The sequence below is a fragment of the Antedon bifida genome, chromosome 6 (genome assembly GCF_963402885.1).
Source record: "Antedon bifida chromosome 6, ecAntBifi1.1, whole genome shotgun sequence".
NCBI classification, from domain to species: Eukaryota; Metazoa; Echinodermata; class Crinoidea; order Comatulida; family Antedonidae; genus Antedon; species Antedon bifida.
The window spans coordinates 26,931,794-26,946,436 of NC_136231.1; the positions used below are offsets into that span (position 1 = coordinate 26,931,794).

The 14,643-nt window shown below is 33.8% G+C and overlaps 1 protein-coding gene across 4 annotated transcripts in view; it reads left to right on the plus strand.

Moving 5' to 3' along the window:
* Positions 1-2,356: 2,356 nt before the first annotated feature.
* Positions 2,357-14,643, plus strand: part of LOC144844498 (spliceosome-associated protein CWC27 homolog) — a 49,218-nt gene continuing 36,931 nt past the window's right edge. Inside the window, exons 1-10 of one of the 4 annotated variants that reach the window (XM_078701438.1) lie at positions 2,357-2,767; positions 3,424-3,633; positions 3,752-3,895; positions 4,176-4,274; positions 5,862-5,962; positions 6,485-6,634; positions 6,825-6,977; positions 7,534-7,759; positions 9,029-9,129; positions 14,289-14,429. In XM_078701438.1, the coding sequence (XP_078557564.1) occupies positions 2,726-2,767; positions 3,424-3,633; positions 3,752-3,895; positions 4,176-4,274; positions 5,862-5,962; positions 6,485-6,634; positions 6,825-6,977; positions 7,534-7,759; positions 9,029-9,129; positions 14,289-14,429 (1,367 nt within the window). In that variant the 5' untranslated portion in view covers positions 2,357-2,725. The remainder of the gene's footprint in view (positions 2,768-3,423; positions 3,634-3,751; positions 3,896-4,175; positions 4,275-5,861; positions 5,963-6,484; positions 6,635-6,824; positions 6,978-7,533; positions 7,760-9,028; positions 9,130-14,288; positions 14,430-14,643) is intronic. The other 3 variants (XR_013612434.1, XR_013612433.1, XM_078701437.1) reach the window with 3 other exon arrangements.

Below are 14,643 nucleotides of genomic sequence, written 5' to 3' on the forward strand. Positions count from 1 at the left end.
ACTGCACCGTCCCAGAATAAACACGTTTTAAACCGATAGTTTGTCTCCGATGGTTTTCTATGGAGTTATTGGAGAGTGAAATAAGATAAAAATATAGAACATTTGCAAAGATGCCGATTTCTTGACCAATTTCGAAGCTTACACTAATTTCGTAGAAAACCCCACCTACAATTTTGAAGTTGCATCTGGATAGCTGAAATTTTAACATTACCATAATTATCATAGGTGACTATGTATAGTAATAAGTATAAGTATAAGTGCAGTTCATAGTAGTTGGTGTGTATGGCCGTACCGTCCCAGAATAAACATGTTTTAAACAGATAGTCTCCGATGGTTTTTGTATGGGGTTAATGGAGAGTGAAATAAGATCAAATATAGGACATTTGCAAAGATGCCGATTTCCAGACCAATTTCAAAGCTTAGACTAATTCCGCCACCGGGCTAGGCCTTTGGCATATACGAAGTCGAGTTTTAAAGTAGAAAACCCCACCTAAAATGTTGAAGTCGCATCTGGATAGTTGAAATTTTAACATTATCATAATTATCATAGGTGACTATGTATAGTAATAAGTATAAGTAAGTGCATTTCTGGGCTCTATTTTCATTGCTCTGTCTCAACCATGGATGGGCTAGTACTGGAGACTTAATATTTAATTTTATATTTCAATGAATAGGTGCACTTTCCGGGGACAAGCTCATATATTGTCATGGAGAGTCTTTTATAGTTTGTTTCATTCAAATCATGTAACACCATTTTTTTCGGGCGGGAACCTACTGTATACAGCTCTTTTTTTCAAAATTGTCTTTGCTCAGCCCCAAGCATGGTGGGGGACTGAAGATTCTTATGCATGTTGTTTGAAAACATAATAGATGTAATTTTCGGGTACCTTGTAGCTCTATTTTAAACAGTTTGGTATGTGCATGCGTTGTTATGCAAATGAGTCTGTGCAGGTGTATTATGGTAAAGATGGTATGTTAGTCATTCGCGGTCAACACGCCACACTGTTAAATTTTGATGCTGTTAATTATTTACATTAGAAGATTTTTTAAATCATGTAAATAAAATATTTTCCGGGCGGGAAGCTAGCAGTTCCCCTTGTTTAGTTTGCAAAAGTAATCTCGAAAAGAACTCATGTGAAAAAGAAGCCCACCCAAGAGTACTAAAAATGAAGGAGCACATGGGCTTCTTTTCGAGGTTTTATGGCAGTCTATTTAATGGAAAATAATGCCATGCAACTTTGTTTCTGATTTTAAAAAAGTTCCACTTGACATTTACAATCCTCAAAATATCTCTCTTTCAAAATAAAACAAAAACAATATTCATTATTTTCCATTTAAAAAAAAATCCACTGGCGCCAAATTGGGTCCACTTGAGCACAGTGTATTAACATACGAAAAGATTGAAACTTGAGTGACTTTATTTCTATTTTATATCACTGCTCCCCTGGTACCAAATTGTGTCCACTTGAGAACAGTATTTTATACGAAAATATATTAAAATTTAGTGACTTTATTTCTATTTTATATCACTGTGCTCCACTGGGGCCAAATTAGGTCCACTTGAGCACATTGTATTAACATACGAAAAGATTAAAACAAATTTAGTGACTTTATTTCTATTTTATTTTTTTATTAAACCTTATTTTGTGAGGGTGACCCTAAACAGCATATGCAGACAGTCAAAAACGGATGAACTATGTTAAAATATAAAAATATATAATATATATGTACTTAAATACAAAAATATAGCCTACAATACTATACAAAACGTTCAGTTTTTTCTTTTGGGATTAAATATTTTTTTAGAGCAGACTTAAAATTATTTATTGTTACCGCATTTCTTAGTTTGGTGGGTAGCAAATTCAGGTATGTTGGTGCTCTATAGATGAAGCTGTTCTTAAAAGTTTCAGTTTTAGGGAAAGGGACGACAAATTTCCTCTCACTGACACTACTTCGGGTACATCGATGATTTGGAATTCTGGCAAGACGCAGGGCAAGGTATTCCGGAGGGTATTTGCAGACCTGTAGGCAAGGCAGCCTAGTTGTAGATGCATGCGATCTTGGACTGTATGAAGATTTAAGGTGTTGTAAATGTTAGTTCATGGTGTGAGAGGATGAGCTTTAAGGATAATGCGAAGTGCTCTATTTTGAATGGTCTGTATTCGGTCAATATTCGATCTGATTCCCCAAACACTACATCAATAGTCAATGTGTGGGAGGATTATAGTGTTATAGAGGAGTATGGATGTGTGTTTATTAATGAAATGACCGAGCAGGCGATAAGATGGAGATGGACAGGCCCAGTTTGGAACGGAGTTTAGTACATGAAAAGAAAAGGATAAATTTGAATCAATGTGAATGCCAAGATGTTTCTGTTTGTCAGTTTGTGATATGGGTATATACGAAACGATATTAAAAGTAGTGACTTTTATTTCTATTTTATATCACTGTGCTACCCTGGTGCTAAATTGGGTCCACTTGAGCAGTTACCGTAGTACTATTTCTATTATTGAAGTTAATAAAGGCATAAATGGCGCTCCGTAGAGAAGTAGAGAATGCTCCAGTCGTCAGAATGACGCTCTGAATATACCTCCCTCCGATCCTCCTGCGCGCATGCTGGTGGGGGAGCTGTAACAACAAATAAAGTACCATTCTAGGTCTAGGAGGTAGGCCTAGCCACATGACATGATAGAATAAGATAAATAAATTATAGTAGAAACGCAGTATGAGTAACATATATATTCATGAACCCCCAACAAATGGGAAGGTAAATATTATTTAAATAAATTGTTTGTTGTTGATGTTGTCTAATATAACTAGGCTAGGCTTATCTAGAGGCCTAGCTAGCTAGGCCAAGCTAGCTAGGTAGGCTTAGTTAGGGGCCTAGCTAGGTCTGCGCCTAACGGTAAGGGCCTTTGTCTAGGCGGAGGCCTATAACTTATAAGCCTGCCTAGTTAGGCCCTCTAGGCCTAGGTAGACATAGGCCTATGTTACTAAGCCTACTAGTACTAAGGCCTAGGTAGACTACTAGTAACTAGGTCTAGCTAGCTTAGACTTAGAGTAGGCTAGGCCCTGTCTTCTTGCTTGCTAATGCTTGTAGTAACTGTTGCATATATCAATTGCGTTTGGTATCTTTACGAACATTTGCACCAACCATACAGTCATAGGCTAGTTAAAAAAAATAGGTGTACGACGCTGAAGCATTATCGTTCTTTTTTTTTTCAATTTCTCAAGTCTGTCTGCCTGTCGTTTCAGCGCATTTTGAAATTTTGTTTTGTTTGTTGAAAAAGTGGCACAGCGCTCAGATTTTCATGAAATAACGCTATATAAATGTCGCATTATATAATTAGTTTCTTTGTTTTATCTAAAAGAATAATCTAAATTAAGAAAATTTTAAAACAAGAAACTTGATTGATTTGATAGGTTCTCTTGAAAACATCGTGTGGTGACATTGATATTGAGTTGTGGTCCAAGGAAACACCAAAGGCATGTCGCAACTTTGTTCAGCTGTGTATGGAAGGTTACTATGACAACACAGTTTTTCATCGTATCATTAAAGGTTTCATTGCGCAAGGAGGTGACCCCACTGGAACTGGAGAGGGAGGTGTTTCAATTTATGGAAAAACTTTTAAGGTAAGTGACTTAAAATTAGAGGTATACTACCTCAAGTATAGGCTTCCTCAATTATCATCCAAGTAATTACTTGTTTGGCTATCAACATGTTTAACCTACTATTTCTTATTTTATTCAGGATGAATTTCATTCAAGACTCAAGTTTGTTCGTCGGGGTTTGGTTGCCATGGCGAATGCTGGTCCTAATGACAATGGCAGTCAGTTTTTTTTCACGCTTGACCGATGCGAGCATCTTACTGGCAAACACACAATATTTGGAAAGGTAAAAGTTTTTATAGATAGTTTACAGCAAAGTCATGAGATTAATAAATCCTCAAATGATTGGAGAAAAGAAAAGCGTTTACCCATCTTTGTTATTTGTAAGAAAAATTAATTTTTGTATTATTTATAGAGGGTGACCCTAAACAGCGTATGCTAACAATCAAGGGGCCCTCATGATGGGTTATGATATTTTAAGTGTTTGTGTGTAAAAAAAAACCCATAACAGTCACAATTTCAAAGGCTTTTTATAGATTTCTGAATTTAGCATTGATTGGTTTCAGGTTGCAGGCAACACAATCTATAATATGGTGAAACTATCTGAGGTAGAGACAGATGGTGATGACAGACCAATATTTTCACCAACAATCAAATCAACACAGGTATTCAACCCTTTAATGTATATATCTGTGATGCTTGGCATGTATCAGCAGTGCGTGGTAGTCGCTGGCATATACTGTATCAGTGGTGCGTGGTAGTCGCTGGCATATACTGTATCAGTGGTGCGTGGTAGTCGCTGGCATATACTGTATCAGCAGTGCGTGGTAGTCGCTGGCATGTACTGTATCAGTGGTGCGTGGTAGTCGCTGGCATATACTGTATCAGTAGTGCGTGGTAGTCGCTGGCATATACTGTATCAGTAGTGCGTGGTAGTCGCTATTTTGTGTTCTTAACCATGGAGGGTTTTGAATCTTGTGGTTGCTTACATTGTATAAAGTAAAGTACATTGGGAAAAATTAGTCCAAGACTTCTACCATTTAATCTATCAAACACCCTTATATAACTTTATCATTTGTATATGACACGTGTAGGTTGGTCAGAAAGATTCTTGTTAATTGTCAAATATAGTCTGCTGCCCTCTCTTTAAAATAATGTTTTTTGTTTGTTTCTTTTTTACACAAGGACGTTGGTCAGGCTAAGCATAGACTTTTGAGTGATTTAGATGCCTAAAAGTATTGAACATCTGTCTATTGGACACCTTAATTTCAAAATTAAGGGGTTGCTAAATGCTTTGTTCTCAATTGTATTGTTGCGTATTTGAAAGTATTTATTTACTGCAGGTGATAAATATCACGATCAATTTTCTATAATTTGTAGTATGCATGTCTAAAAATGTAAATATAATTGTCTTCATGTTTCACTGGAAACTTTGGGTTAGATCATCTAAACTACAGGCATGGTCAGTAGGCCAGCAGACTATGATTGCCAATTTCTAATCACATACCATGATCAGTAAACCGAGAGATGATTCACCACTCTTTTCAAATAGTATACCAAGTTCTGTAACTTGCATTGTATTGACTATGTGCACAACTTTATGTCACATTTGAAGTCTCAAACACATGCCTCTCACATAGTAGTCTTATTCTGTACAATTACACGGTCATAATCACAGTCTAAGTAGTGCCAACCTTGCTTAAATTTAAGCAATCTGACGAGAACTGGTGTATATTGTATTTTGTATATTTGAAGGCATAAATTAAACAGTGACAGTGATTATTGTTTTTAAAAAGATAAATTTTTAACAGTTCAGGATGTTGACACCCATTAAGAAAAAAACACTGTTGTTATCAACATTTGGGATAAATTATTGCAAGAACCTGGCAACAATTAAGTGTCAGTTTCCATTAATAGTAGCATTAATTTGTACGATTACAATGCAAGCTGAGCGATCAGGGACAGAGATGGTGTAGTTTTATACCTCTGGGACGTTAGCTTCCTTTACGAATGTTAACTTGTCAACAAGTAATTAGTTTGTAGTAATTTCAGTTCTTATTTATTGCTAATAAAATGTTTGAAAAGATTTTGAGTAAAAGGGAGGGTAAATTAATATCAAAACATTTGGGATATATTTATTTTTACAATTGATGGGAAGCCAACTGTTTTCAAATTTCAAAATCGAAGGATTTTGACTAATTTACTTTAAATTTAGATAAATGTTGATATTCATTTCTGAAATTTGTTTTTAGGTACTAGCTAATCCATTTGAAGATATTATACCAAGAGAAATTAAGAAAAAAGAAACTGAGAAAGGTGAAACTAAATCAAAAAACAAATCAAAAGCTACCAAGTAAGTTGCAAATAAACAAACAATAACAGAATAAGCAATTGTTTATCAAAATGATGTGAAATCTAATATACTCTATATAAACATTTTTTGATAAACAAAACAAGCAAATTGTATAATGACATATCATTTGATTAGATTTTAAAAAATATTATTTTTATCACAGACTGCATATTTGGTTGTCCTATGGGCTAGGATGAAAACATTTGTTTTTTTAAATTTAAGATTTAAGAAAAATGTATGAAATATATTTATCATCATTCGTACAGTCCAATCCATAAAAGCTCTGTCAAAATAGAAATTAAAATAGAGTTTTCTTCTGTATTTTAAAATATTCAATCAAGTCAGTACATTGGTTATATTCCTGGCATGATAGTCTGATGTGAATAGTGTTATGCGTGTAATTGATGGAATAATACAGGCATTGTCTGAATAAAAAAAACGGCTTTAAAGTACAATTCTGGATTTGTAAAATCAAATTTTTCCTTTCTGAAACTGTCTAACAAATTGTAATATTCTCTAAAGAAATTTTAGTTTATTGTCGTTTGGAGAAGAAGCCGAAGAGGACGAGGAGGAAGTGAATGTTGTAAGCAAACAAATAAAAACAAAAAGTAAAAGTGCTCATGACCTTACTGATGACCCCAAGTTAAGTGCCCAAGCAGCTCTAGATGTTAAGTAAGTTGTAACCATCATGCTAGAAGTATGTCATTGAAATTAAAGCAAACATTTAACAAATATTTTCTATTCATAATTGAAAAATTCTTTTGTATAGATTTATAATTAAAGTTATAAAAAGTTATTATTACATTATTGTGATCAAATTTTGTTTGCTGTCAAAGTAAATGCTGTTTTTTTTGTTAAAAAGCTTACCACCAGCAAAAAAACAGAGGGTTGAGGAAACTGAGGATATACCTGACGATGAATACAATGAAAAGATGAAAGAGAAAATAAGAAATAAGTTAAAGAAGGAAGTAAAAAGTAGTGAAAAAGACAGCAAAGAACAGAAGAGCAGCAAAAAGTAATCTATACTATATTGACACTGAGTAGAATTTATGATTTTTTTTAAAACAAATTGAGAGGCTGCAAATATTGCCAACACTTTCACAACATATGATCTCTACAGTCATACCACATTGAAACACCAGTTCTCATCAGGTCACTTTTGGGCATGGTTAAGACTTAGATAGTAAACCAAGACATCATCATCTTGTTGCTAGCTTTAATGAGGTCATTTAGTGAGCCATCATTTCAACAGGGCTGTGATGTACCAGTTCACCAGCGTAGCCCTTTACTCTTCCTAATCGTCTTGCACTGGGTGTCCTTATCTGTGATTACTTGTTCTACCACCAGGCTTATGGTCAAGGAGTTTCCTTGACCCTGTGCCGATATGATGGGTGTGGTTTGCGGCTCCCTGCTTTAACCGCTCGGCCACTCTTGCTTTAGTCAAGAATTTACTAACCCAGATTACATTCTTTTGGTATTTACTTTATTTCCAACTAACATAGCTTTATTTTAGTTAATTTCAACACATAAGACCAATTTAAGTCTGATTTTATTCTTCATTTTTCTTGTAGAGAATTATTACAACAAGAAGCTGAAGATCTTAAACGAGAAATTTTAGGAAAAAAGAAAAAAGAAAGGAACAATGAAAAATTAGGTGATTCAGAAGAAAAACAGATAAAAGAAGAAGCTGAGATTAAAGATCAAGAAGGTGACTTGATAAATGAGTTTAAAGACCAGAAGAAAAAGTTTAAAGAAAAAAGGAAGAATCAGGAAAAAGGAAAATCAAGGGAAGAACAGGTTAGAATTTGAATCTCTCTTTGAATCAATCAATATAAATGTCTTTTTCTTTGTTTAATGATGGAAAAAATTGATTGTTTCAATGTTGGTTTAGTCTGATTTGTTTTACCATCATGACACACTATACACCTGTTAACTATCCCATGATTGCGTTTCTAGGAACATCCATTAATCATTTTAAAATGTCATCAATGATGACCTATTTCTGTATACCAAGATAGTATCCGGAGCACTAGCCACATTATTCACTGTGTGACTGTTTCCAATAATGCAACCCAAATCAGTATTTTCCATGTGGTTATTCTGTTGGTATATTATATCACACATTCCTCAACTCTGGTTGGTTGCATTGTATAAATGGGAGATGGTACCATGTGGGTCATGCCAGCCCCCTTTGACAGCTAAATTAACAAGAAATAATTTTTGTTACCTATTTTTTAAAAGACTATTAATATTATGTTTAATAAATCAATAATAGATCAAAATATGAATATTAAATATTGTATTGTATACCTAACTGAGCATGCCTGTAATGTACTGTACCTAACTGAGCATGTCCATAATTCGCAAGATATAGAAAGGTTAGAAGAAAGTGAAAGGTATAAGATGTTGCATAATTTATTCAGAATTTAAATTCCCAGTTCATTATAGTAAAGACTTATATTTAGATATTGATTGACAAAATGAATGCCATTAAATTATATAATTAACATAATAAATATATATCTTTTCTTATTAATAATCACGAGGTGACATGAAAATCACCAAGGATCATCCCATGAAGTTATATTTCAAGTAATCTACTCAACTTTTCAGCTGAACTGCGTTTTTAGATTCAATTTTTTTAAGTAACAGTTTTTCAAAAGTGATCTAATGAAAGTATAAGTGACGACTAGAAACAGCTGTTAAAAGACTTGTGGTCTTTCCTGCTACTGGGGTCCTTCTTGCTAATTAGATTCACTTTTCAAAGAAATTGACAAATTTAATCAATGTTTTGTCTGAAAATGACAGTTTTTTTTAAAAGATCTTCTTCATTAGAGTTTAATTGTCTACTCCACAGTTGGATTGGAACCACAAAACATATTTAATGTTGAACTCCTTTTGTACAACCTATTTCTCAGTTTCTTATTACAATACAGCTTTGATAGAAGGCTGTTGATACATTACAAACTTATAGTGATGATTGATTTAGCTTTCTTATACTGTTATACTAATGTAATGTTCATTCATTCACAAAATCTATGATCAGGATGTTTTTTTTCTCTTCAGACTTTAGCAATTTTGGCAAAGTTTCAAAATAAACTATTAGCTGCTAATGAAAAAAGACTTGAGCAAGGAGAAACGGAAAAGGACAGCAGGACAACAAGTTGGTAAGTTGATAGTTGAACAATAAACACTCTGTACACCAATTACTGGTAATGAACCACCATTATTTTTATTTTGTCTTTTAATGTGCCAAGCTCACTGTCATAAAGCACTGTCTACACTATCAAACTAGTTTGACAAAAAAAGTGTTGTATGCTCAAATATGGTAGTGATGTGCCCAAATATGGTAGTGATATGACATCTTGTAACAAGTCGCTGATTATGGTATCTGCACATGTAGATATCTGTATACAATTATTTACGTTAAACCAGTAATAAATACGTACGTGTGCGACGTTTCGACTTGTTATTAACAAATCTTCATCAGGCAATGACAAGATGTTGTAGTTGTAGAGCAGTGCCCCTAATAGTAACCGCAATTTGCCAAAGTTCTTCCACTTTTCAGTTGAAATGAGTTGGGTCATATAGAGTTACTGTTCTTGTAGCCATCTTCTTCTGAAGACACATGGCCGTCATTGATGGATACTTAGCATCAGTTGACTTCACTGCTGCTGTACTCGAGATCTACGTTTATACCATGCTATACACTTTTATTTTGATTTATGATTTATATAACATTGAAAATGAGAGTGCACATATCTTTCTAATAAGCTTAAATATCTTGAATGCAGAGAAATACAACAGAGTATTTAAAAGCTTTCACTTCTTATCAACTTAACCATACTTTTGAAAATACAGCTGGAATTAAATTGCTGTATGTTAATAACTGTAACAAAAACCCTATAGTATCCAATTCAATAGTATAGTGTCCAGTAAGACTTTGTGAGGGTAATGATTATTATAGCACCAACGTTAGCAAGCATTATTGGCGATCTGCTTTCACCTCTGTATGGTTGAAATCTAAATCGTATCTGTCAAAGCCTCTTTACCATGTATACCACTCACCTCCTAATCTTAATTATTAAGGTTAGATAAATCTGTAACCTCTATCATCGGCCGCTTTCCTTACATACACACTTTTCTAATTTGCCCGCAAATATGTAAAGTCATCATATACAACATTGCATTCTGGTGGTAATTTAAATAAATATGTATTGATGTATTTTAATGTTGAGTGATTGTGTAGCATGTAGTAATGGCTTGAATGTGCACTATAGAATGTGAGATCACATTGTTGTATTATGACTGGAGTGAATGTTGTGCTGTATTTTAACAATAACATCAAGAATATCAAGCTTGTTACTAAACATGGCAAAGATTCGTCTTTTAGTTTTGACATAAAAACACAAACAAATATCGCAGACAACCTTCTTGGCAGAGGTAACTAAGTAATGGCTTTTAAAAGACATGTGAGAATCAAGTGAAGAACCCGTGACTGCTTAGAAAGAAGTTTAATTAGTTGAGAGCTGAAAGGAGAAGAGATGGGTATGAGGGTGGCAGTCACCAGAAAAATAGTTAAAGACTTCTAATGCCGGTTTTGCCTGGCTTTGATTTATTGTGTTTTTTTATGTAAATTGATAGGAATAGTCTATAAGTAGGCTCACTCTACCAAACTACTGTACCAGTTAAATTGTCAAAGGGGTATGTTTAGATGTTTATTCACCCCTTCCAACCAATTGAGTTAGAAGAGGGGTATGTTTGGATGCTTAGTCACCCACACCAACCAATTGAGTCAGAAGAGGGGTGTGTTTGGATGCTTAGTCACCCACACCAACCAATTGAGTCAGAAGAGGGGTGTGTTTGGATGCTTAGTCACCCACACCAACCAATTGAGTCAGAAGAGGGGTATGTTTGGATGCTTAGTCACCCCCACTGAGTCATCAAAGGGGTATGTTTTGATTAGGATTGGTTCATTGCTAGTGGGAAATGGAACACAATCTAATAAATAAATATGTAACTTTGAATAATTACTCGATTAGAGCGGCCAAGCTGTTAAGGCAGGGGCGCTGCAAACCACACTTTAAAGAACCCAGTATATCTTTAGGAAAAGTAGGGGGTCACCCCGGTGTTCTGGTCCATTCAGCCCCTGTCGTTGTGGACAAACAATGGCCGCCGTTTGGAGGCATCATTCGACACAGAGGAACTTTTAGGGGAGAAGACAGTTGTGGTATGTGTCGTCCACACCTGCAATTCAGCCCAGTAGGCTGCAAGTCACCCATTTACATTTTACTATCTTAATTTTGTCTTGACAATTTTTCAGTTGGTTTCTCTTTGGAATAAAGTCACAGATGTGTTCTAAAATAATCGTCGGATAAAACAGTCGAACTCTCCCTATAGCTATATATAATAGATAATAAACATTAAGATTATGATTATAATGAAAGGCTTCAGTAAGATCAATTTAGATAAAATTATTTTAAGTAGTAAATATAATCATTAAACAAAAATACAATTAATAATTAGTGGTTTAATATTCAGTAATATTTTTACAGCCACCATCATTCAAAGGCATACTGTTTATATTTGTTTATAAAATAATAACAATTTAATAGCAACAGTTAATCCTTAATGTATTTAGTAGGAAGTTTGTACTATTATAAAATGAAGGAGCTAAATAGGTTAAGTTAGCCTGAAGGAAATCTTTACTATATAAATGCCAAAACAGTCAAAGCAAGGGGACGGTTCATAACCCCTCGTGATTCCCATGTGTGAGAGGGGGAAATGTCAGATGTGATGTTTGGGCCTGGTTTCCTGGCCATTTTCTCGTGCGGTTTCTGCGTCCGTCCCAAAGCACAAATTATATCTTACACGTGTTTAGTCAATATATATGCGGTAACGAACTTGGTAAAATTGATTTGACGTTCATAAACTCTAGACTGTTTTTTTTTTCTAGATAATTTCTTGCAAATAAAAATATAAAGTAAATCATAAGATTCAAATTATTTTGAGAAAGTATAATTTATTACTCAATTTTATTTATTATTTGGTCTTTAACAGGTTAATAGGTTATAAAATAAAATTGGGATTTAATTCTATTGTGTTATGTAATTGTAATGTTTTAAAATCTGAAACAAAAGTTCTTGATTACAAGTATTTCTAAATAGGAATTTTTTATTTAATAATAATAATATATGAAAAAGTGGAATACAAATAATATAACTCGAAAATAAATTTAAAAAAAACATAAAAAGTAAAATTATTAAAATTTGAGTACATGTGAAAACATACATTAAAAATATGAAATAAAAATCTTAATAATAATAAAATATTGGCGTGTTGGCTGATGTGTATTTGTGTGTATGCATGGTAGTTTACATTAAACATTCAAACATGTTTAATAAACTGACAACTCTCTTGTGAGTTTGGCACTGTTTGTTAGACATCTCACAAACTTTAGTCGTTATCTTTTCGTTGCAGCTTGCCATGACGCCAAATTTAGATCCACTCTACACTGAGTTTTAATTAAGCGTTCACAAACGAAAAAGCAAAAACAATAATATTTTGGGAATTTCAAGTATTTTCAAGAAGTTTTTTTTTTATTTAATTTCTGTGGCTATACTTTTAATTTGTTTCCCCTCTGTATGTTATGGTGAGTTCGCCTCTGTCGAAATGTCCGCTAAGCCTCTGTCAAAATGTCCGCTAAGCCTATGTCAAAATGTCCGCTAAGCCTCTGTCAAAATGTCCGCTAAGCCTCTGTCAAAATGTCCGATAAGCCTCTGTCAAAATGTACGATAAGCCTATGTCAAAATGTCCGATAAGCCTATGTCAAAATGTCCGATAAGCCTCTGTCAAAGTATCCGCTTAGCCTCTGTCAAAGTATCCACTAAGCTTCTGTCAAAATGTCCGCTAAGCCTCTGTCAAAATGTCCGCTAAGCCTCTGTCAAAATTTCCGCTAAACCTCTGTCAAAATGTCTGCTAAGCCTCTGTCAAAATGTCTGCTAAGCCTCTGTCAATATGTCCTCTAAACCTTTGTCAAAATTTTAGCAGATTAAATACGGTTTAGGATTAGAAATTGAACAGAATTCTGTTTTTAGAAGTCATCAATTGTATTTTTATGTATTAATTTTAGCCCGAATGATTGTGTTTAATTTCTATGATCATCATCAGTAAATTTGTTAAACCTTTAAATAATCTTTAAGAATTTTAAAGTGTTTTACCAAATAAGGCCCACCTAGTTTTTTTTAAATTTTAATATTTCTTTCCTTTATTAAACTTCATCAACTACATATCATATTTTTATAATTATTAACTATATTTTGATCGTCAAAATATTTCCTTTGTATTCTGTGTTAAACTTATTAAAAGAGATTATTAGTTGATAGTGTTTTGTTAATTCATCTGGGATTCTAAATCCAATATAGAAGTGTCACTACACGATGTTTAATAAGCTATAAAAACATAGCCATATGCATTAAACATGTGGTATGAATTATTTTTGGATCATCTTGATATTGGAAAAGGGTGTAGAATTTCACCCCGGGTAACTTAAACACTTTAAATTCATTAGTAATATCCCAAGTGAAAGGTACATATCTGTAAACTTCTTTTATGGCTTGATTCCCAAAGAGGGGCAAACTTGTGCCTGTTCAGTAAGTACCCCAATTATAAGTAATTTCCTATTTGTAGATTGGATATATACACCACAGCTGGGGTATGTTCATCAACGCTTAGCCCCCCTGAGGGTGTTACCTGTACCCCTCAGCTGTTCATTTCATTTTGGTGTACTTGCGTAGTTCCTAATACTTATCTTTCATCATTTGGAGATAGAAATTCTTGACTTGTGCTTATGTTTGGATATTTTACGAAGGTCATGATAATTAATTATGATAGTGTACAGACTAATACTACGTTGAGCTGTGCCTATCATAAGCCATACGTTTACCCTTCTAAGTGTATAGACTTAATATGAATGTTAACCATTGAGCTGTGCCTATCATAAGCCATACTTTACCCTTCTAAGTATACAGACTTAATATGAATGTTAACCATTGAGCTGTGCCTATCATAAGCCATACTTTACCCTTCTAAGTGTATAGACTTACTATGAATGTTAACCATTGAGCTGTGCCTATTATAAGCCATACTTTACCCTTCTAAGTGTATAGACTTACTATGAATGTTAACCATTGAGCTGTGCCTATTATAAGCCATACTTTACCCTTCTAAGTGTATAGACTAAATATGAATGTTAACCATTGAGCTGTGCCTATTATAAGCCATACGTTTACCCTTACTTTTACATTTCTTTTAATGTTTTGTTCAGGATGAGCCACAAGTTTGAATGTGAAGGTCAAGACATCAAAGTAAAAGATGCTAATGTCCAAGACGCCGACACATTTGATATCTTTGATCCAAGAAACCCAATGAATAAACGCAAGAGAGAAAAAACAACTAAACCAAAACGGTCAGTAGTCTATTTTTATTTTTATTTCAAGAAAATAAACCATGAAAAAATACAACAAAAAAAACAATTGTTTAAAATGAACAAAGTCAAAGAAAATTATTTTCATTCCTTAAAATTCTGAAAACCCACATAAAGTTGTTAGATGAGGGTGGATAATAACTGAAAAGGAAGAGTAATATTTATTATAAATGAATGGATGTTCGAGATCCCCTAT